Below are 24,811 nucleotides of genomic sequence, written 5' to 3' on the forward strand. Positions count from 1 at the left end.
TATCAAAGCCGACTGATAGAGTATACCTTATCTTTCAAACGCAGTATACTCTATCTTATCTTTCGCGCGCGAGTACGCAGAAATGGTTGAGTACGCAGAAATGGTTGAGTACGCAGAATAGGTTGAGTACGCAGAAATGGTTGAGTACGCAGATATGGTTCCTAAGTCGATGTGCTCGAATCTCGGCAATACCAAATCATTATGTCCCATTCGACATCGTCTTGGATGGTGACTCGAAAGCAACCTCTTCATTTCTTCAATTTTTCTTTATACTTATTTTTGTCTTTTTCCAATACCCTTATCCAATTCATAGACTCTTATTAGCAATCTCTTTTTAATTTCCAGAATGGTTCGTAGAAAGGAAACAACCGCTGAAGAGAAAGCGAAAGCTCGAGATAGAAAACGTGAACAAAGAAAGAGAGAAAAGGAGGCGAAGGAGCAAGGAAATGCTTTATCAGATGCCGATCCGGAACTCACACCATCACTGATCAAACCTGCTTTGAAACTAAAAACTGAAGAAGAGATGAAGGAGTACAAGAGATTGAAGCAAAGTGAATCCCGTTCAAAACAGAAAATGGAGGAAGATAAAGAACGTAAGTTGTAAAAACCAGGAACTGAAGTCATTTACATCTTTAACTTATTTTAGAACAGCAAAAAGATTTTTCCATCATTGACCTGACCAGCATGACGACATCAAAAGGAGTTCCAAAATCCAAGAAACCGGGATTGAAGAATATGACCGCAGAGGAATTGAAGGAATATAGACGGCTTCAAAAGAGCGAATCCCGTGCACGGCAAAAACTAGCAAAAGTCGAGAAAACAAAAGGTACTTAATTTTTGTTCGAATTTGAATACTTTTACGTGGAGCTATTTACAGATGATGGAAATGATGACTTCGAAGATGATACAATGGATTTCACATCAGAAGTGACCAAGAAAACAACAAAGGAATCGGAGAAGAAACCACGGAAACGGCAAGCTGACACGTCCAAATCCAGCATCGTCCCTCAACCTACTCCAAAAAAGGCGTGTGAAAAAGAAATCGTCCCGCAACGTGTGCCAGGAGGAAAAAAGAACTGTAAAGTTCGCATTGGGCTCATCGATATTTTCGATGTCGAAACCAACGCAATTGTGGTTCCTTATTATGACGGCCACAGTTCTGAGGATATATCAGTGTATCAGAGGATGCTGACAATGTTCTCGAAATTGGATAAGACTAAAGTTGACAGTTTTAAGGAAGATTTCGACAATAATCTCCACGATAAACTGAAAAACTATGAGTCTGAAATCATTGATTGGGGCTTCCAAACTGATATTGGTACCACGAGACGAACAATTCTTGTGAAACCACCTTACCTGAAAAATGAGAAACTCACCATCCTTTCCGAGACTCACTTACGTGCTTCCTATTTGTCATGCGTGTTAACAGCCGACAAAGCGAATCTTAACAGTCTTGCATTCCCTATTTTCGGAGTTCATGGATGTTACAAAAAATTTATTGCAATTGGACTGCAAACTGTTTTTGCATACATGGAATCAGTTAAACATACCAATTTGCAACTGATCTATTTTGTCACTATGAATGATATGGCGTACGATGACATTGGCGAATTTTTATCATACATCAGAGAATTCGACCTTACCCATTGGACGAAGGAAGGCTTATATTTTGCCTATGAAGACCACGTTTTTGACAAATTCAAGACGAACGTCTATTACGCGACAATCCCGGGAACCGACATGACTCGAAGATGTTTCAAGCTCAGCCATGATCGCAAAATGAACGCGAATGCGACGGACGAAGCCTTAGATAAAATGCATGCGTTGATGTTGAAGCAAACTGGAATTAAGGACACCGTAGGATTGAACATCTACAAGAAGTCGGCTCGCAAAGGACTTATCCAGGGAACGCAATCAATCGAAAATGGCGCCAGCAGTGACGTGGTCCCATCATTTCCTATTTTGATGGATGTGAGATTTGATATGGAACATTTTTGTGGATCAAACAAGATTTTGCGAAAACTTTGGATTATCTCCTATTACCACATGTACTTCCAAGACATGTCAGTGGCCCAACTCCACTTTTCGCCAAAACACAAGGATTATTTACTCCGTCAACGAACTTTCCATCAGCAGAAATGGGTTCATCGACACGTGGTTCGAATGTGGAAGGACACGTTCACAAGTGAGTTTTTTTTTAATCACAAAATTTAAACATTTACATTTTCCAGATGCTCCACACAAGTGCAACTGTCTTTCGACAAGCGACATTCATGAGCACCTCTCAGTGTTCATGACCCAATTGAGCCACCAAGACAACATTATGAAAAATTGGACCCTCGATCGTAGATGTTTTGCCTTCAATCACGATGATGACGTTTTGGCAAACATTGAAGAGTTCGAGCCGATGTTCATTTATGGAGATGGAAAGTTAAAGTCAATGGCACGATCGACGAACTTTGATGTCAACAAGATGATTGCTACACAACTCCAAAAATGGTATGACTCACGAGAGGAAGTCTTCGCCAAACAACTCGAACGCTTGGAACAACTGATGGCAGAGACTGATTATTGCGAGGAAGTTGGAAACGATCATATCTTGCGCTGTTATGATCCGGTTAAGTATGACAAAGAAATCGTGAGTGGAGACTGTGATTCGAGAAGAAAGAAGCTGCTTGATGCGGTGCAATGGGCAAGTGATGCTGTTAACAACGCCACATCGGCGGAAGATCACGAGCAATCAATGGAACAGTTCAAAAAGTGCGAGACTGCCGTCTTCAAACACCACAATCAACTTCATCTCAATGAAGATCTTGAGGTGGAAAAATGCCTTCGGAATCGAATGTTCCGGTTTTATGGACCAGCTATGATCGACGTTTTGCATCCAAAACCAGCAGATGATGAAGATGACATGGATGATGACATGGATGATGAAGATGACGATATGCCTGATGAGGAGCAATTGTGGGAAGTCGATGATAAAATTTGCACTGTAGACGTCTACATTGGACGAAAGTTGGCTTCGCTCGGATTCAAAATCATCAACGTTTCTCCATTTGCCAAATGCCACAATCCACACGATTCTGCGCTTCCCACTTCCAAAAATACCGCCAAATATCCCGCATATGACGATATTGGAGACCGAGACGTTCCATGCCCATGGTGTGGAGCTTTGAAGTTTGCTTGTGAAACATCGTGGAACTGTTGCAAGAACGGAAAAGTTTGGATTCCACCACTGAGACGTCAACCAAAAGCAGTCGAAGCAGTGTTTGGAAAGAAATACGAGAAGCAGCTGACACAGATTAATGCTGCGTTCTCTATGGCCAGCATTCGATACAACCGTCAAGACCAAGCACCAAGAGGAATCAACACTATGAAGGTCAAAGGAGTGGTCTCGGCTCATCCTTCGGCTCTCAATGCAAAAACTTCGGCTCCACCAAGATATGCCAACTTTATTGTTCTTCAATGTGAAAACAAACAAATTGCCGAGGAACGAGCGAAAACATTAAAAAAATCAGTCAAAAAGGATCTGGCCAGACTTTTCGAGGAGATCCAAGAATATATGGACAAAAACAACCGATTGTATGAGTCCTACAAGAGCATGAAGGAGATCGAGAAGGAGTTTTTGGACGCCGGTCATCAAGCAGGATACCTCGGAAACGAGCAACTCCGATTCCGGATCGTGTCACCATCAGAACTGTCCGAAGATGAGATGAAGGCTCTTCAGTTTCACAATGGAGTGTATTGCCGTCCAAGTCGGAAAGGAGATGGATACATCTCAGTTGCATTCACATGGGATGGCCACGATTCGAATATGCTGCCAAGAGGACTCGACATCTTCCCAAGGAATCCAGATCACAAAGACAAGCAGATTGAACCGATCAGCATCTTCTCCGAATTGTGCGATGTCATGTGTTATCCACTTTTCTACCCAGATGGACTTGGAGGATGGGGATTGAAAAAATATCCTCGCTACACCGGAAACAAAAAGGAAACACCAACATTCGAACAACGGATCAAGGAGCATTTGGAAATCATCAAGGAAAATGGAGAGAGCCCGGACGACTACTTCGACTACGACTTCACTTCAGAATTCAAAAACATGGAAATTTCGAAATCAAATGGAAAACAAAAAAAGAAACCTGCTGACGATGACATGGACATGGACGATGACATGGATGATGACATGGATGATGACATGGATGATGACATGGATGATGACATGGATGATGACTATCAGAAAGATGAGGCTGCTTTGAATGAAGAGGATGATCCGATGAAGTGAGTTGTTTTTTAAGTTTGACAAATCAAAATTATATTTTTTCAGCTTGGACAATGAAAAAATTTTGGCATATGGAGATCTTGAAGACATGCAAGAAAACCCATTGAACGATGAAATCGGACAAGAACCCAACTTGATTAGAGTGGAAAGGTACGGAGAATATTATTTCATGCTGGATAAGAGCAAGAAGACAAGGGACATCCCTCTGACTGATATGGATCCATTCGGTCCAGAAGATATTCCAACATATAATTCTGACGGCGAGGAAGAAGAATTCTTCGATGTCAGCAATTATATCTGGCAAACCGAATTGGAGGAGAAAGAAGTGGAAGCTCCTGGAGAAGACGAAGAAGTTGCTGAGGGATCTGCAAAAGCCTATGAGGAATATGAGGATGGCCTCGATGACCTCGATTAATTCTTTTTAAGAAAATTTAATTTGTTTCTTTTTATTGTAGATTTTTAATTTAAATAATAAAACTTAAAAAATAATAACAGCCTATTTTTTTGCATTCAAAACATTTCTTTCCAGAGCCATCTTACTATTTTTACAGTAATATGTTGGTCAACTCGGAATTATCTAATGGAATATATCAGTTTCAGCCAAATCGACTCGGTGACAGCTGAGTCGTGGAGAAAACAGCTTTTGCACCTGATTTTTGAGCTGGGGCGCTTCTGCCGCTTTTTTCTTAGGTGGTTGGTTGTTCTGGAAAGCGGAAAAGGTGCGGTCATGACCGGTGGTGACCTCAATGTTGACCTACTTTTTTAAAAATACCAAAACAACACACTATTTTGAATAGTCATCATTTTTATTCGCCTCCTGCGAAAGGGTTATGACGTATGATGACTATTTGACCCAGTTTTGATTCCATCTCAGATAAACAACTGATGACCTACTTTTCCAGATTTCCAGATTCACGCCAATGACACGCCAGTCTACAACTTCAACCAAGCCTAACCCCGTTCAAAATTGTCGTAAACTGTTAATTTTTTTTGCATTCGAATTCTTTTGAAGTGTATTTTTATGCTGTTATGTTAAATATGTGTTTTGAATAAATGTTTATTAATAAATTTTTAAAACTGTCTTTTACAATAAAATGGTTGATTTTTTAAATTATATGAATATTAACTTAGACAATATTAACCAAAGGATTAGTTTTCGTTTTTCTCTTACAAAAACAACAGCAGGAGCAGCAACAAGGGGCACAACAGAAGTAGGCTAACGCACAGATCAAGACAATTGAAGCCAACGCCGCTCCGCCGATGATGCAAATCCTGATTGAGCCAAGAGTGATATTCGAATTGAACATACTGAGCAGCTGCATCTTTTTCAAGTTTCCCATCACGGCATGCTTTTGAACACTTCTTTGCCAGACAAATGGAAAGTTCAGTGCCACTACAATGTTTGTAAACCCGTCTGTGATCGCTGCATTAGAAGCCATTATAATTGTCGCAATTTCTCGCATCGCTCGAGCAACCATTCCACGTCCGTCGATTTCCAATTTGCTTATAACTGAATTCAAATATTATTAACTGTTTCAAAGTTCAAAAATTAAAACTTACGTTGGTCTTTCCGATTCAGAGCTAATGAGGCGGCACGGCGGTCATGGAAATCCAGGCGGATCTTTTGAGAAACGCAGGTAAAGAAGAAAATAATAAGGAGGAACTTCAGAGTTTTTCTATTCATGATGAATCAGTTGGCTTATAGAAAAGACACAACCGAAGAGCACGAAGGAAAAAAGAAGAATGAATGAAGTATTTGGAAAAAATAGAAGGTTGAGTTGAGATTTGGCGCGTATCTTATCTTTGCGCAGTGCTTTGTTTGAGATTTTTTTGTCTTCCGAGCCGACAGTATACTTTTCCTTATTACTTTAACCGCCGACTACAAGGGGTGTCGGCTCACTTCTTAAAGTCCCTTTGATCAGAGCCGACAGATAGAGTATACCTTATCTTTCAAACGCAGTATACTCTATCTTATCTTTCGCGCGCGAGTACGCAGAAATGGTTGAGTACGCAGAAATGGTTGAGTACGCAGAAATGGTTCCTAAGTCGATGTGCTCGATTCTCGGCAATACCAAATCATTATATCTCATTCGACATCGTCTTGGATGGTGACTCGAAAGCAAGCTCTTCATTTCTTTATTTTTTTCTTATTTTTGTTTTTATCCAATACCGTTATTCAATTTATACACTCTTATTACCAATCTCTTTTTAATTTCCAGAATGGTTCGTAGAAATGAAACAACCGCATACGGTGCAGGAACACCAAAATACAATTCTAACGGAGAGGAAGAAGAAGCGCCAGAACGCAGTCGGTACTTCGACGGAACAGATGACTACAACTTTGAATCGGAACCCGAAATGGCTGATGAGGAGGAAGAAGTGGAAGCGGATCCGTTCGAAACTGCTCCACGTCCGACCGAAATGGAAGCTCCTGGAGAAGATGAAGAAGTTGCTGAGGGATGTGCAAAAGCTGATGAGGAATATGAGGATGAGCTCGATCCAGAAGAAGTTGTGTATGGAGATGAGCACAATGCTGACAAGATTGCTTTGGCGCGTTCAAACGATGGTGTTCGTGTCGCAAACGTAAGTTTCACTTTTATACTCAAAACAGCCATAAATATTTATAACGCTTTCAGATTGGACAACGAATGTTCGTCAGCTTGGCCGAATACTGCTACTTCATAATTCAAGATCGTAAAGGAATAAAGAGCCGATTCCAAGGAGCCGCGAGAACTCTCGGACAATTGTTTGTAATCGACTTGGCTATTCGCGTTTGGGAGATGAGGATGAAGGCTTTAACATACCACCGTGCTGAGTTCCCATACGTCACCACCACCTCCTCGCTGATGAAGACTTATATGAAGATGCTGAAAGACAAGTTCAAAGGAAGTCTCTTACTTGGATGCTTGGTGACAATGCCATCTACGGTTCCCGGCACCAGTAAATATCAGCGCGAACTTGTGATGAGTGGAGTCACCGTCGCAAATGAACTCGGACATCCTCATCTATTCTTGACTTTTACCGGAAATCCTGAATGGCCAGAAATCAAAAGAGAGTGTTTGAGACGTAAATGCAATTGGGCGGATATTCCGGATTTCACGAATCATGTTTATTATATCAAGTTCCAAAGGTACATGGATGTAGTATGCGGAAAAAAGAAGAAGAAGTCATCGCAGAATGGAAAATATGTCAGAGAACCCGGAATGTTTGGTCAGACGCTGTGGCACATGTGGTCGACCGAATTTCAGCAACGTGGAATGCCACACAATCATATCGTCGTATGTTTGGAGGAAGGAATCTACACATCAGAGCAAGTCGACGAGATCATTTCCGCCGAAGTTCCTGAATTCCCGACGGACAAAACTGATCCTCTCTATGAAGGAAAGCTGCGCTACTACAACTTGGTACGAGATCTAATGACACACACACCGTGCAGCGATGATCGTGCTGCCTATTGCATGCTGGAGAAGAAGAAACATTGGAAGAAGTGTGTCAAAGGATTTCCCAAGGAGTTCACCAATTCGACAGTTTTAAGAGACAATCAGTATCCGATGTACAGAAGAACAAGAACAAATGTCTTCAAAAAACGTCACCGTGGAAAAGTGATCACGATCGGAAGCGACAATGTTGTTTCTCACAACACAGATACTCTATGTATGTTCGGATGCCACAACAACATCGAAGTAATATCGTCGCTAAAAACCCTCAAGTATATCTGCAAATACATCCATAAGGGTTCCGATCGTGTACTTCTGGAGGCGTCGGAAAAAGTAATGCAAGGAGCAGCAGCATCGGACTCAATGACACTGGCGCGAAATGTGTTTGTCCCAAGAAATCTGGACAGAGCTAAAGTGCAACAGAGACAGGATGAGGCCGACAGAATGATGAAAGCAGCAGGAATGGATCTCAACAAAGGAAAGTACGTGGCTCTCAACGATTGCACTTATATGCTCGATATGTCGGCGATGACTGCAAACGAGGCTGCCTGGAGACTCGCATCGCTTCCAATGCACGGCGCATCGCACATCGTTCACAGAGGATATGTTCATGAAGAAGGTCACCAAGTTGTATATTACAAAAGAGGAATCGATGTAGCGAAGGCGGAGGAGTTGCTGAAGCAGGAGCCGAAAGGAATGATGCGTGCTTGGTTCGAGGCAAATCAGAATCCAGTTCAACTCCCGGACAAAGTGCGGACGACGAAAGATTTAACATTCACGGAAATGACGAGCTTCTTCAAATTTGATGTAAAAGAGCAGAAGTTCATTTTGCGCCAACGAGATCTTTCAGCTCGAGTTTTAGGACGAGTTCAAGCCCCTCAGCCGCGATTTTTGGAGTTAACCGCAACTCGACTTTTGGCGCAGACCGTCCGAGGACCCGAGAACTGGGACCAATTGAAAACTTTCCGCGGCACCGTATACGATACTTGCTTGGAAGCGGCCCGTGCGCGAGGACTCATGAACGGAAGCATCGAATGGGAGAACGCGATAAAGGAGATAGCAGGACACGCCGCACCAATCGAATGCAGACGCCTCTTTGCCAGCATTCTCATACATTGTTCACCAGCCAATCCAGGAGATCTGTGGGAGAAACTTTGGGAACTGCTTGTGAATCGAAACTTTACCTGGAGTATCGAAGCAAAACAAGCACATGCGCTTCGACACATCGAATTTTTATTGGCTCGTCATGGAATAAAGCTCGCGGATTTTGAATTGAAGTATGACGACAACTACGTGCCCATCATCGATCCAAAAGAAGATATCGACAATCCCACCGCTGTTCAGCTCAACCCTGCTCAACACAAAGATCAAGGAGAAGCGAAGTATGTGCTCCTCAACCAGAAGCAGAAGAAGTTCGTCGACAGAGTGTTAGAGCTGGATCTGAAAATCGGAGAGTCGCGAATGATGTACGTCGGTGGTGCTGGAGGAACAGGCAAAACATTTTGCTACAACACAATTTTTCACTTGCTGAAAGCTAAACAGCGGAATGTGGCATGTGTTTCGCACACTGGAATTGCCGCCTGTCTCCTTCCATCTGGATGCACAGCACATAGGAAATTCTCGATCCCATTGGAAGTTAGCGGGCAGATGAACTGCAAGATCTGTCCGGAGTCTGAAGAAGGAAAAAGGCTCGCTTCGCTCGATTGTATTATCTGGGACGAGATCTGCATGACCGATAAAAGAATCGTGGAAGCTGTGGACACGATGCTGCAACAAGTAAAGCAATTGGATGTGCCGTTTGGTGGAGTGCTGATGATCATGGGAGGAGACTGGAGACAGATTTTGCCAATTGTAGAAGGAATCCGAGGATATGGAGTAGCTCGCTACACTCTAAAAACATCCGATCTGTGGAAGAAAATGGAGAAGTTCGTGTTAACCGACAATCAAAGAGCAATCACGGATCCCGAGTATGCTGCTCGAATTCTGGCTATTGGAGACGGAACGAACTATGTCAACGAAAAATTTCAGAACATTAATATTCCAGAAGAATTCGTGGAACGAGGAACGGAGTTTGACTTGGCGGATTGGGTGTTCCCGGATGTCGATGATTCGAAACTCACGAAGTCAGCGGCGATTTTAACTGTAGATAATAAGACTGCACTGCGTCTCAATGATTATATAATCGAAAAAATGTCCGGAGAAACTCGGATCCTCCTCTCCACCGACACTCCTGACTCGGATAATGGATACTCCTCGGCTGATGCGGCAACATTTGAACTTTTGACCCCTTCCGGAATGCCACCACACCGACTTCGTCTCAAAATCGGCGCTCAAGTAGTTCTTCTTCGCAACATTTCCGTGGAAAATGGACTTTGTAATGGCACGCGGCTCACAATCAAAGCTTTTGGAGAAGACGTAAGTTTATTATCCTTTTTTGCAATTGCTTATCTCAAAATTTTCAGATTATTCACTGCGAAGCCAACAATCCAACTCCAACCACGCCAAGCACTGTGTTCCTTCATCGCATGCTACTGACTCCATCTGGAAAAAATGCCGGATTCAAGAGACTTCAATATCCAATTCGATTGGCCTACGCGTGTACGATCAATAAGAGCCAAGGACAAACACTATCGAGATGTGGACTTCTGCTTCACTCTCCAGTCTTTTCTCATGGTCAACTTTATGTTGCCATGTCCAGAGTACAGAGAGCAGAAGATTTCCGTGTTTGGCATTCGAAAAGACTTCACAATGATGATGATCACTACGCAATTGGAGGAATTTTAGTGCGAAATGTTGTGTATAAGGATGTGTTGAGAGAGGAGACGATCGATGAAGCGCTGGAAGCATTGGGACCAACCGAGAACACTGTCATCGCGGAAGTGGCTGAGCTGAACGATTCTGGAAATATGAGTGTTAATATGAATGTGAGCACCAACTCCAACTCATCGAACGTGTCTGTGTCGGAGAAGAAGAAGAATAAGAAGGATGAGAAGAAGGTGAAAGTTTCGAACGTCATTAGCAAGTTTGGAAGAAACCTGAAAATTAGAGTATCCAATTTCGCTCCGCATCGTCTCGATCTTCCATATCTCCTATTGAATTCGGATTCAACGGACTGCTTTATGAACACTATTACTAATATTATGTATAGCTGTCCTGCGATAAGAGAGAAATATGAGAACTGTCGAGATCAGAGCAAGCCGTGCAGCAAAATCTTGGGCCGAATTTTTCGAAAGGAAGTGTTCAACACTAAAGCATGGCGTGAGACTCTCCCTGGCAGATTCCACTATGGACAACGCGATTTGGAACAAGTCTTCAAAATTCTTATTGCTGCCCTCGCCAAAGAAGACAACACCGTAATCACCATCCCCACTGCAAAGGAATCCAAGTGCAAGAGTTGTGAGATGTCAACATTCGGAGATGAGACCAATTCCACTCACTTTGAACTGGTGCTACAGTATGACGGAACATTTGTCGAGAGTTTTCAGAATGCTTTCCGTGAAGCGTATGTGGACGTTGCTTGTCCCGGATGCAAAGAACGAGAAGTGTGGCAACATCCAGTCATCGACAACAGTGGCAGCGAGCATCTTTTCTTCACCGTGTGTACCCCAATGAAACACTTCCTAGACTTGACCACGGATTCGGAAGTTCAGATTTTTGGCCACACGTATCGGATTCGCGCATTTGCCGACTATTCCTCCACCACGCAAGGTAAAAGTGGCCACTATCAAGCATGGGTTCGAGCGGATGGAAAGATGCACTGTGTGAGCGATAGGACAGTGAGAAAGATTGTAGATGAAGTGGACTTGGAAAACTATATTACGACCTTAATTCTTTTTGAGAAAATTTAATTCATTTATTTTTGTTGTAATTTATTGTATTTTTATTGTATTTTTTTTGTATTTTTATTGTATTTTTATTGTATTTTTATTGTATTTTTATTGTATTTTTATTGTATTTTTATTGTATTTTTATTGTAGATTTTTAATTTGAATAATAAAACTTAAAAAATAATAACAGCCTATTCTTTCCATACAAAACATTTCTTCCCAGAGCCATCTTCTCATTACTACATAAAAAAGGGAAAAAAGAGCAGTGTGAATGACCTTATCCATTCATAATCTTGATTGCATAGTTAGTATTCAAACAAGTAGGTCACCAACCATACTATTTTTACAACCAGTACGCAGATATGGCACCGAGTTTTGGGTATATAAGGCCTCAGCGCACAGTCACTTTACCCATTATTCTCTGAAGATGTCTCAACGTCAAGTCACAGAATATAAGTTTCTCACAGTCGCTAATGGCACTTTGCAGAAATGTCTGACATGTCAATCGGAAATTCCGATTGATAGTGACATTTCTGCGAGGTGCCGTCAGTGCCTGATCCACCTTCTCAATAATCATTCAAACTTACAGATCTCAATCGATGGACTCACCGTGTCTACCGATGCCTCAACTCTCATCCGGCGTCTGGAGGACGACTTGAAGACGAAGACCGAGGAGTTCAAGAAGGCTCGATCGGAGAGCGGTAAGTTTCGCGCTCTGCACATCCAAGCAGATCGTAAGGTGAGTGGGGAGAAGAGGGAAAATGCGCGTCTCGGCGAAGAGCTAGCTCTCGCACGCGCGCGCGTCGCCGCTCTCGAAACCGAGAATGCGCGATTGAAGGCTGCGAACGCCACCCTGCAAGAAAATTATGATATGTTGGACGAGTCGGTGTTCGAAATGCCCTCCTCCAACTATCGTAATGAAGTATTGCAGGGTGACGTTGCTATGGAGGTAAGTGAGGGACAGGAAGGGGACCAGTAGGGGACGGGGGGTTAATTAGGGGGGGGGGGGGGGTAAATAATCGTTTATTTTTTCAGATTCAGACAACTTCTACTACACTTCCACTTGCACAACAGCAATGCAGGTAAGGGGGGGGGGGGAAATTAATCGTTTATTTTTTTAGATGCAACACCTCCGCAGCACTCTGCAGACAGCAACAAGATACGACAAAAAACAAAAAAAAATTTTGTAAGTTTCTTTTATGTATTTTTCTTTCCGTAGTTTTAATTTGATATTTTTCAGGTTCTTCGGCTGCATCGACGACGGACACTGGATCATCAGGACCCCATAAAGGTAAGTTTTCTATGTTTTTTCTTTTTTGAACTTAATGCTTCTTTTTTCAGATACCATCTCAACTTCCCGGAATACCAACAACATCAGTCAATGGAGGAACTGCCCGTCATATGTGTCCCCGCAGAGTGGTAGATTTGCAGTTGCGCGATGGTGACTCTCAGAGATGTCCCCACAACATAATAGCCAATGTGTCCCCACAGGGTGTAACCCACTGATAGACTTCAGAAGCTTCGCGCCTCGCGGCGCCCCAGCTTCTGAACTTCAAAACCTCATAACTCGGCTCAATATTGTCGTACAGACTTGGTTTTACTACCATTCGAAAGCTGCTGATCTCCTCTTTGCTTGGGTCACATAAAATCAAAAAAGTCAATTAACTTGCTTCAAAATGGTCGTAGAGTTTCCAGATTTTAAAGCTTGCTGGGCACTGCGCGTGGGGCGAAGCCCCACCTAGCGGAGCGAGCCGTTAGGCTCGGGACGCTAGTCTGCACACCTCTTCTTCTAACCCCACTAGGTATGGGGGGTGAATATTTTAAAGGCGCATTGTCCAATAAATTTTGCCGCAGAGGGACCAAATTGTCCCCCTTTTTGCATCGCTAATAACTTTGCCCGTTTTTGAGCTTTTCACAAAATTCTTTTTTTGGTAATTAGAAAATCGTCGTCCCGTCATTCCTGGAGAATTTGGTGGTGATTCCATCATTTGTGGCCAAGCTATGAGCCTTAGAGTAAAAGTCATTTCATTTTGGCTTGAAAAGTTTTGGTTTTTTAATGTTTTTTAGACTTTTAAATTTTGTTGTGGGCTTAGTTTTGGGTGTAAGAATAATATTTTTATATGACTACGTAGAGGAAAAACAGGGCTAAATGGAGAAAAAAGAATTATGTTGATACCTCTTCTCAAAAAAATTTTACTGCCACCCTCTTCCCTAAAACCCCGTAGGTATGGGGTGACACAACTTTTTGTAGAAATTTTGTGTCACGCTTGGTTGGACGTTAATAACTTGGTTGGGAATAAAGCTTTTGGGCTAATTTTTTTTTTAATCGAATGGTAAAGTAGGGCCCATCATGTCTGTAAATTTTGGTGATGATAGTGATGATACGGGCTGAGTGATAAGCTGATAAGTGATGTCTGAATTTTTTTGACCCAAAAAAAAATAAATTTTTTCAACTTTCACAGCTTCTGGTGGGATCAGTTTTATAGTTATGATTATGAAAACTATATAGGTTTGTAGAGGATGAGTGGGGCTTAAAGGAGAAAAAAAAATTATATTGATAACTCTTTTTAAAAAATTTTTATGAGCGGCAAAGTGGAAAAATTCCGAAAATTTTCGAAAAAAAATAAATTTTTTCAACTTTCCCTTTCTCTGGTGGGATCAGTTTTTTAGTTATGACTGTCAAAAGTATATAGGTTTGTAGAGGATGAACGTGGCTAAAAAGTAAAAAAAGAATTATATTGATACCTCTTACTGAAAAATTTTTATGAGCGGCAAAGTGGAAAAATTTCGAAATTTTAAAAAATTCTCGATTTTTTCACTTTTTTCTTTCGATCTCGAGTTGTGTTTGATACTTTTACTTGAAACTTAACTATTATATGTAAAATTGGACGGGGAATCAGATAAAATAAAAAGATTTATGATCGGAGTGACCGTCTTCCCAGGACACCCCGTCAAACACGCAAAATACACAAAAAAGACGACTTGCCGACACCTACCCCTCTTTTTCTTCCGGCGCCTGTAGCGCGCGTATTTTTGAGAAATTGTAAATTCTAACAAAAGAATTTGACGTAGAATAAAAATCTGAATAAACTGATATAAAATTTGTAACACTTTTGGTGAAAAAAATTTTCACGAGGCGTTTTTTTCCTGTTTTTTAGGGGTTTTTGGCCCACACTGAAAATTTTTTGTACTAAAAAAGTTTTGCTTTTTAGATATGTTGGTCAACTCGAGATTATCTAATGGAATATATAAGTTTCAGCCAAATCGGCCCAGTGGGAGCTGAGCTGTGGAGAAAACAGCTTTTTCACCTGATTTTCGAGCTGGGGCGCTTCTGCCGCTTTTTTCACGGGTAGTTTTGTTGGGATTGTTCTGATTTTCCAATATATTATTGTCATTGAAATTATCTACTGGATAAAAAAAAGATTGTCAAAAAATATTGATTTTCAACCGAGTTACAGTGGCCCAAACTTTCAAAACCCCATAACTCGCTTCAAAGTGCAAATAGGCCTTATTTACGATTTTTTCTGTGGGAGGGTGACCTGACACACTGCCCTTTGGCACTCTTATCGGATTCTCATTGGGAATATGGGAAGAATATTTGAATTTTGGTTGTTCTGGAAAGCGGAAAAGGTGGGGTCATGACCGGTGGTGACCTCATTGTTGACCTACTTTTTCAAAAATACCAAAACAACACACTATTTTGAATAGTCATCATTTTTCTTCTCCTGGGAAAGGGTTATGACTCCTGGGAAAGGGTTATGACGTATGATCACTATTTGACCCAGCTTTGATTTCATCTGAGATAAACAACTGATGACCTACATTTTCAAATTCAGATTCACGCCAACGGCGCGCCAGCCTACAACTTCAATCGACCGTAACTCCGTTCAAAAGTGTCGTAGAATGTTAATTTTTTTTGCATTCGATTTCTTTTGAAGTGTATTTTTATGCTGTTATGTTCAAAATATGTTTTGAATAAATATTTATTAATCAATTTTTAAAGCTCCAGTTTACAAGATAATTTTTGAATTATGAAAACAGAGATTTACACAGCTTCATAGAAATTATTAGTTTTCTTTCCTTTCCTTTCGGAACACCAGCAGGAGCAGCAGTATGCCAATACGAAGAACGCGGCAATTGCAGCCAACACCGCTCCGCCAATAATGAGAATCCAGTAAAACTTTGTGCGAAACCAATGGAGAGCCGAGTCGATGAATCCAGCGTCCATCGCACTATCGTGAAGTAGAAGTTCTTCAAACTCACTCATAACCTTTCCTTGTGCTTTCAAGTTTTCCACGAACTGTCTAATTTTTCCATGGTCCAAATGTGGCATCTTTTCTTCCACATTTATCTGAATTGCCTCATGTTCCTCGTGTCGACCGGTGAATCTTCGAGTTCCAAATTGAACAATAGTATTGTGGGGAGCCTTCAATAAAAATTGTCCCGATTGAGGCACGTCGTGGACACTTGAAGCAGAATTGGATCCATCTTTGAAGAGAGAATAATGCTGAAAAATAGGGAAATTTTTACAGAAAAGAGAGGAATCAAAAACTTACCGATAGTGTAGTCGCAATCAACGTCATATCCTCAATTTCCACTGCGAAAACGTGATCCGGAGTGTGCACAATTTTGGGAGTGCAGCTTTTGTATTCGGCAATCGTGCATCCTTTTGTTGCCTTTTTGCATGACCAATGAGATCCAATTGATTCGCAGCCGTCGGTGGAGATGGGTTCGTCATTTTTTGTGAAAAGTGTTAATTTCGGGGTGTCATAGTAGGAGAACGCTTCTCCGTTGTGAATGAAATTCCCGATGGGAGCGATCTAAATTTTTGAATATAAGAAAGAAACACAATTTTTCAAATGAACTAACCAGTTTTACGTCTCCATACACTCTTGTTGGGTTCGTCCAACCGCAAACTTCCAGCTCGTAGATGTTCGCACTCTCTCCACAATAGAAGTTGTGGGTGAACTTCTCCAAAATCGCATTATTGATGTCCTTTTCAAACTCAAACTCTGCTACCATTTTGTCGATATCCAACTGAAAAAACGACATGACAGTCTCCAATTTTCCATTTTGAAAAATAGCCGCTTGAATCGCTTCAAAGTAAGCGTCCTGATAAACGTTTTCTTGCTGCTTCAGTAAGTCGATAGTGATGTTTGAGTTGGAAAAAATTAGCTGCTGCATCTGCTTCAGCTTTTCCATCTCGGCATGCACCAGGTTACTTCTATACCAGTCCAACGCAAAGTTCACGGTCACGGCGATCAATGTAGTGGTAGCAATTACGATTGACACAACTTCTCGCTTTGCTCGAGCCACGATTCCATGTCCGTCCATTTCCAATCGACTGATAGCTGAATTTCAATATTGTTTAATGTTTCAAAGTTCAGATATTAAAACTTACGTTGGCAATTCCGATTCAGAGCTAATGCGAATGCATGTCGCTCATGGAAATCCAGGCTGATCTTTTGAGAAACGCATTTTTCCAGTCGGTATTCTGGATCTTCCACAAATCCATAGCCTTTCTCTTTCAGAATGTTCAGAGTGGCCATACACGGCGGGAAAGAGATGAAGAAGAGAATAATAAGGGAGAACTTCAGAGTTTTTCGATTCATGATAAATCAGTTGGCTTAGAGAAAAGACACAACCGAAGAGCACGAAGGAAAAAAGAAGAATGAATGAGGTATTTGGAAAAAATAGAAGGTTGAGTTGAGATTTGGCGCGTATCTTATCTTTGCGCAGTGCTTTGTTTGAGATTTTTTTGTCTTCCGAGCCGACAGTATACTTTTCCTTATTACTTTAACCGCCGACTACGAGGGGTGTCGGCTCACTTCTTAAAGTCCCTTTTATCAAAGCCGACTGATAGAGTATACCTTATCTTTCAAACGCAGTATACTCTATCTTATCTTTCGCGCGCGAGTACGCAGAAATGGTTGAGTACGCAGAAATGGTTGAGTACGCAGAATAGGTTGAGTACGCAGAAATGGTTGAGTACGCAGATATGGTTCCTAAGTCGATGTGCTCGAATCTCGGCAATACCAAATCATTATGTCCCATTCGACATCGTCTTGGATGGTGACTCGAAAGCAACCTCTTCATTTCTTCAATTTTTCTTTATACTTATTTTTGTCTTTTTCCAATACCCTTATCCAATTCATAGACTCTTATTAGCAATCTCTTTTTAATTTCCAGAATGGTTCGTAGAAAGGAAACAACCGCTGAAGAGAAAGCGAAAGCTCGAGATAGAAAACGTGAACAAAGAAAGAGAGAAAAGGAGGCGAAGGAGCAAGGAAATGCTTTATCAGATGCCGATCCGGAACTCACACCATCACTGATCAAACCTGCTTTGAAACTAAAAACTGAAGAAGAGATGAAGGAGTACAAGAGATTGAAGCAAAGTGAATCCCGTTCAAAACAGAAAATGGAGGAAGATAAAGAACGTAAGTTGTAAAAACCAGGAACTGAAGTCATTTACATCTTTAACTTATTTTAGAACAGCAAAAAGATTTTTCCATCATTGACCTGACCAGCATGACGACATCAAAAGGAGTTCCAAAATCCAAGAAACCGGGATTGAAGAATATGACCGCAGAGGAATTGAAGGAATATAGACGGCTTCAAAAGAGCGAATCCCGTGCACGGCAAAAACTAGCAAAAGTCGAGAAAACAAAAGGTACTTAATTTTTGTTCGAATTTGAATACTTTTACGTGGAGCTATTTACAGATGATGGAAATGATGACTTCGAAGATGATACAATGGATTTCACATCAGAAGTGACCAAGAAAACAACAAAGGAATCGGAGAAGAAACCACGGAAACGGCAAGCTGACACGTCCAAATCCAGCATCGTCCCTCAACCTACTCCAAAAAAGGCGTGTGAAAAAGAAATCGTCCCGCAACGTGTGCCAGGAGGAAAAAAGAACTGTAAAGTTCGCATTGGGCTCATCGATATTTTCGATGTCGAAACCAACGCAATTGTGGTTCCTTATTATGACGGCCACAGTTCTGAGGATATATCAGTGTATCAGAGGATGCTGACAATGTTCTCGAAATTGGATAAGACTAAAGTTGACAGTTTTAAGGAAGATTTCGACAATAATCTCCACGATAAACTGAAAAACTATGAGTCTGAAATCATTGATTGGGGCTTCCAAACTGATATTGGTACCACGAGACGAACAATTCTTGTGAAACCACCTTACCTGAAAAATGAGAAACTCACCATCCTTTCCGAGACTCACTTACGTGCTTCCTATTTGTCATGCGTGTTAACAGCCGACAAAGCGAATCTTAACAGTCTTGCATTCCCTATTTTCGGAGTTCATGGATGTTACAAAAAATTTATTGCAATTGGACTGCAAACTGTTTTTGCATACATGGAATCAGTTAAACATACCAATTTGCAACTGATCTATTTTGTCACTATGAATGATATGGCGTACGATGACATTGGCGAATTTTTATCATACATCAGAGAATTCGACCTTACCCATTGGACGAAGGAAGGCTTATATTTTGCCTATGAAGACCACGTTTTTGACAAATTCAAGACGAACGTCTATTACGCGACAATCCCGGGAACCGACATGACTCGAAGATGTTTCAAGCTCAGCCATGATCGCAAAATGAACGCGAATGCGACGGACGAAGCCTTAGATAAAATGCATGCGTTGATGTTGAAGCAAACTGGAATTAAGGACACCGTAGGATTGAACATCTACAAGAAGTCGGCTCGCAAAGGACTTATCCAGGGAACGCAATCAATCGAAAATGGCGCCAGCAGTGACGTGGTCCCATCATTTCCTATTTTGATGGATGTGAGATTTGATATGGAACATTTTTGTGGATCAAACAAGATTTTGCGAAAACTTTGGATTATCTCCTATTACCACATGTACTTCCAAGACATGTCAGTGGCCCAACTCCACTTTTCGCCAAAACACAAGGATTATTTACTCCGTCAACGAACTTTCCATCAGCAGAAATGGGTTCATCGACACGTGGTTCGAATGTGGAAGGACACGTTCACAAGTGAGTTTTTTTTTAATCACAAAATTTAAACATTTACATTTTCCAGATGCTCCACACAAGTGCAACTGTCTTTCGACAAGCGACATTCATGAGCACCTCTCAGTGTTCATGACCCAATTGAGCCACCAAGACAACATTATGAAAAATTGGACCCTCGATCGTAGATGTTTTGCCTTCAATCACGATGATGACGTTTTGGCAAACATTGAAGAGTTCGAGCCGATGTTCATTTATGGAGATGGAAAGTTAAAGTCAATGGCACGATCGACGAACTTTGATGTCAACAAGATGATTGCTACACAACTCCAAAAATGGTATGACTCACGAGAGGAAGTCTTCGCCAAACAACTCGAACGCTTGGAACAACTGATGGCAGAGACTGATTATTGCGAGGAAGTTGGAAACGATCATATCTTGCGCTGTTATGATCCGGTTAAGTATGACAAAGAAATCGTGAGTGGAGACTGTGATTCGAGAAGAAAGAAGCTGCTTGATGCGGTGCAATGGGCAAGTGATGCTGTTAACAACGCCACATCGGCGGAAGATCACGAGCAATCAATGGAACAGTTCAAAAAGTGCGAGACTGCCGTCTTCAAACACCACAATCAACTTCATCTCAATGAAGATCTTGAGGTGGAAAAATGCCTTCGGAATCGAATGTTCCGGTTTTATGGACCAGCTATGATCGACGTTTTGCATCCAAAACCAGCAGATGATGAAGATGACATGGATGATGACATGGATGATGAAGATGACGATATGCCTGATGAGGAGCAATTGTGGGAAGTCGATGATAAAATTTGCACTGTAGACGTCTACATTGGACGAAAGTTGGCTTCGCTCGGATTCAAAATCATCAACGTTTCTCCATTTGCCAAATGCCACAATCCACACGATTCTGCGCTTCCCACTTCCAAAAATACCGCCAAATATCCCGCATATGACGATATTGGAGACCGAGACGTTCCATGCCCATGGTGTGGAGCTTTGAAGTTTGCTTGTGAAACATCGTGGAACTGTTGCAAGAACGGAAAAGTTTGGATTCCACCACTGAGACGTCAACCAAAAGCAGTCGAAGCAGTGTTTGGAAAGAAATACGAGAAGCAGCTGACACAGATTAATGCTGCGTTCTCTATGGCCAGCATTCGATACAACCGTCAAGACCAAGCACCAAGAGGAATCAACACTATGAAGGTCAAAGGAGTGGTCTCGGCTCATCCTTCGGCTCTCAATGCAAAAACTTCGGCTCCACCAAGATATGCCAACTTTATTGTTCTTCAATGTGAAAACAAACAAATTGCCGAGGAACGAGCGAAAACATTAAAAAAATCAGTCAAAAAGGATCTGGCCAGACTTTTCGAGGAGATCCAAGAATATATGGACAAAAACAACCGATTGTATGAGTCCTACAAGAGCATGAAGGAGATCGAGAAGGAGTTTTTGGACGCCGGTCATCAAGCAGGATACCTCGGAAACGAGCAACTCCGATTCCGGATCGTGTCACCATCAGAACTGTCCGAAGATGAGATGAAGGCTCTTCAGTTTCACAATGGAGTGTATTGCCGTCCAAGTCGGAAAGGAGATGGATACATCTCAGTTGCATTCACATGGGATGGCCACGATTCGAATATGCTGCCAAGAGGACTCGACATCTTCCCAAGGAATCCAGATCACAAAGACAAGCAGATTGAACCGATCAGCATCTTCTCCGAATTGTGCGATGTCATGTGTTATCCACTTTTCTACCCAGATGGACTTGGAGGATGGGGATTGAAAAAATATCCTCGCTACACCGGAAACAAAAAGGAAACACCAACATTCGAACAACGGATCAAGGAGCATTTGGAAATCATCAAGGAAAATGGAGAGAGCCCGGACGACTACTTCGACTACGACTTCACTTCAGAATTCAAAAACATGGAAATTTCGAAATCAAATGGAAAACAAAAAAAGAAACCTGCTGACGATGACATGGACATGGACGATGACATGGATGATGACATGGATGATGACATGGATGATGACATGGATGATGACATGGATGATGACTATCAGAAAGATGAGGCTGCTTTGAATGAAGAGGATGATCCGATGAAGTGAGTTGTTTTTTAAGTTTGACAAATCAAAATTATATTTTTTCAGCTTGGACAATGAAAAAATTTTGGCATATGGAGATCTTGAAGACATGCAAGAAAACCCATTGAACGATGAAATCGGACAAGAACCCAACTTGATTAGAGTGGAAAGGTACGGAGAATATTATTTCATGCTGGATAAGAGCAAGAAGACAAGGGACATCCCTCTGACTGATATGGATCCATTCGGTCCAGAAGATATTCCAACATATAATTCTGACGGCGAGGAAGAAGAATTCTTCGATGTCAGCAATTATATCTGGCAAACCGAATTGGAGGAGAAAGAAGTGGAAGCTCCTGGAGAAGACGAAGAAGTTGCTGAGGGATCTGCAAAAGCCTATGAGGAATATGAGGATGGCCTCGATGACCTCGATTAATTCTTTTTAAGAAAATTTAATTTGTTTCTTTTTATTGTAGATTTTTAATTTAAATAATAAAACTTAAAAAATAATAACAGCCTATTTTTTTGCATTCAAAACATTTCTTTCCAGAGCCATCTTACTATTTTTACAGTAATATGTTGGTCAACTCGGAATTATCTAATGGAATATATCAGTTTCAGCCAAATCGACTCGGTGACAGCTGAGTCGTGGAGAAAACAGCTTTTGCACCTGATTTTTGAGCTGGGGCGCTTCTGCCGCTTTTTTCTTAGGTGGTTGGTTGTTCTGGAAAGCGGAAAAGGTGCGGTCATGACCGGTGGTGACCTCAATGTTGACCTACTTTTTTAAAAATACCAAAACAACACACTATTTTGAATAGTCATCATTTTTATTCGCCTCCTGCGAAAGGGTTATGACGTATGATGACTATTTGACCCAGTTTTGATTCCATCTCAGATAAACAACTGATGACCTACTTTTCCAGATTTCCAGATTCACGCCAATGACACGCCAGTCTACAACTTCAACCAAGCCTAACCCCGTTCAAAATTGTCGTAAACTGTTAATTTTTTTTGCATTCGAATTCTTTTGAAGTGTATTTTTATGCTGTTATGTTAAATATGTGTTTTGAATAAATGTTTATTAATAAATTTTTAAAACTGTCTTTTACAATAAAATGGTTGATTTTTTAAATTATATGAATATTAACTTAGACAATATTAACCAAAGGATTAGTTTTCGTTTTTCTCTTACAAAAACAACAGCAGGAGCAGCAACAAGGGGCACAACAGAAGTAGGCTAACGCACAGATCAAGACAATTGAAGCCAACGCCGCTCCGCCGATGATGCAAATCCTGATTGAGCCAAGAGTGATATTCGAATTGAACATACTGAGCAGCTGCATCTTTTTCAAGTTTCCCATCACGGCATGCTTTTGAACACTTCTTTGCCAGACAAATGGAAAGTTCAGTGCCACTACAATGTTTGTAAACCCGTCTGTGATCGCTGCATTAGAAGCCATTATAATTGTCGCAATTTCTCGCATCGCTCGAGCAACCATTCCACGTCCGTCGATTTCCAATTTGCTTATAACTGAATTCAAATATTATTAACTGTTTCAAAGTTCAAAAATTAAAACTTACGTTGGTCTTTCCGATTCAGAGCTAATGAGGCGGCACGGCGGTCATGGAAATCCAGGCGGATCTTTTGAGAAACGCAGGTAAAGAAGAAAATAATAAGGAGGAACTTCAGAGTTTTTCTATTCATGATGAATCAGTTGGCTTATAGAAAAGACACAACCGAAGAGCACGAAGGAAAAAAGAAGAATGAATGAAGTATTTGGAAAAAATAGAAGGTTGAGTTGAGATTTGGCGCGTATCTTATCTTTGCGCAGTGCTTTGTTTGAGATTTTTTTGTCTTCCGAGCCGACAGTATACTTTTCCTTATTACTTTAACCGCCGACTACAAGGGGTGTCGGCTCACTTCTTAAAGTCCCTTTGATCAGAGCCGACAGATAGAGTATACCTTATCTTTCAAACGCAGTATACTCTATCTTATCTTTCGCGCGCGAGTACGCAGAAATGGTTGAGTACGCAGAAATGGTTGAGTACGCAGAAATGGTTCCTAAGTCGATGTGCTCGATTCTCGGCAATACCAAATCATTATATCTCATTCGACATCGTCTTGGATGGTGACTCGAAAGCAAGCTCTTCATTTCTTTATTTTTTTCTTATTTTTGTTTTTATCCAATACCGTTATTCAATTTATACACTCTTATTACCAATCTCTTTTTAATTTCCAGAATGGTTCGTAGAAATGAAACAACCGCATACGGTGCAGGAACACCAAAATACAATTCTAACGGAGAGGAAGAAGAAGCGCCAGAACGCAGTCGGTACTTCGACGGAACAGATGACTACAACTTTGAATCGGAACCCGAAATGGCTGATGAGGAGGAAGAAGTGGAAGCGGATCCGTTCGAAACTGCTCCACGTCCGACCGAAATGGAAGCTCCTGGAGAAGATGAAGAAGTTGCTGAGGGATGTGCAAAAGCTGATGAGGAATATGAGGATGAGCTCGATCCAGAAGAAGTTGTGTATGGAGATGAGCACAATGCTGACAAGATTGCTTTGGCGCGTTCAAACGATGGTGTTCGTGTCGCAAACGTAAGTTTCACTTTTATACTCAAAACAGCCATAAATATTTATAACGCTTTCAGATTGGACAACGAATGTTCGTCAGCTTGGCCGAATACTGCTACTTCATAATTCAAGATCGTAAAGGAATAAAGAGCCGATTCCAAGGAGCCGCGAGAACTCTCGGACAATTGTTTGTAATCGACTTGGCTATTCGCGTTTGGGAGATGAGGATGAAGGCTTTAACATACCACCGTGCTGAGTTCCCATACGTCACCACCACCTCCTCGCTGATGAAGACTTATATGAAGATGCTGAAAGACAAGTTCAAAGGAAGTCTCTTACTTGGATGCTTGGTGACAATGCCATCTACGGTTCCCGGCACCAGTAAATATCAGCGCGAACTTGTGATGAGTGGAGTCACCGTCGCAAATGAACTCGGACATCCTCATCTATTCTTGACTTTTACCGGAAATCCTGAATGGCCAGAAATCAAAAGAGAGTGTTTGAGACGTAAATGCAATTGGGCGGATATTCCGGATTTCACGAATCATGTTTATTATATCAAGTTCCAAAGGTACATGGA

The 24,811-nt window shown here is 41.4% G+C and overlaps 4 protein-coding genes across 4 annotated transcripts; 1 reads left to right on the top strand and 3 right to left on the bottom strand.

Moving 5' to 3' along the window:
- Positions 1 to 346: 346 nt before the first annotated feature.
- On the top strand, positions 347 to 4,697 carry GCK72_012182 (uncharacterized protein; the record flags this gene model as incomplete). The annotated part of the gene is made up of 5 exons (XM_053728899.1): positions 347 to 593; positions 647 to 826; positions 878 to 2,185; positions 2,232 to 4,281; positions 4,328 to 4,697. The coding sequence occupies 5 exons, from the start codon at positions 347 to 349 to the stop codon at positions 4,695 to 4,697; spliced, it is 4,155 nt and encodes a 1,384-aa protein (XP_053583671.1).
- Positions 4,698 to 5,409: 712 nt separating this feature from the next.
- GCK72_012183 (uncharacterized protein) lies at positions 5,410 to 5,966 on the bottom strand (the record flags this gene model as incomplete). The annotated part of the gene is made up of 2 exons (XM_003090328.2): positions 5,410 to 5,792; positions 5,843 to 5,966. 2 exons carry the CDS (start codon positions 5,964 to 5,966, stop codon positions 5,410 to 5,412), a joined length of 507 nt encoding a protein of 168 aa, XP_003090376.2.
- A 9,625-nt stretch (positions 5,967 to 15,591) lies between these two features.
- GCK72_012184 (uncharacterized protein) lies at positions 15,592 to 17,095 on the bottom strand (the record flags this gene model as incomplete). Its single annotated transcript, XM_053728900.1, has 4 exons — positions 15,592 to 16,053; positions 16,103 to 16,366; positions 16,416 to 16,897; positions 16,948 to 17,095. The coding sequence occupies 4 exons, from the start codon at positions 17,093 to 17,095 to the stop codon at positions 15,592 to 15,594; spliced, it is 1,356 nt and encodes a 451-aa protein (XP_053583672.1).
- Positions 17,096 to 22,799: 5,704 nt separating this feature from the next.
- On the bottom strand, positions 22,800 to 23,356 carry GCK72_012185 (uncharacterized protein; the record flags this gene model as incomplete). The annotated part of the gene is made up of 2 exons (XM_053728901.1): positions 22,800 to 23,182; positions 23,233 to 23,356. The coding sequence occupies 2 exons, from the start codon at positions 23,354 to 23,356 to the stop codon at positions 22,800 to 22,802; spliced, it is 507 nt and encodes a 168-aa protein (XP_053583673.1).
- Positions 23,357 to 24,811: the final 1,455 nt, after the last annotated feature.

Source organism: Caenorhabditis remanei, chromosome IV (genome assembly GCF_010183535.1).
Source record: "Caenorhabditis remanei strain PX506 chromosome IV, whole genome shotgun sequence".
Lineage (NCBI taxonomy): Eukaryota > Metazoa > Nematoda > Chromadorea > Rhabditida > Rhabditidae > Caenorhabditis > Caenorhabditis remanei.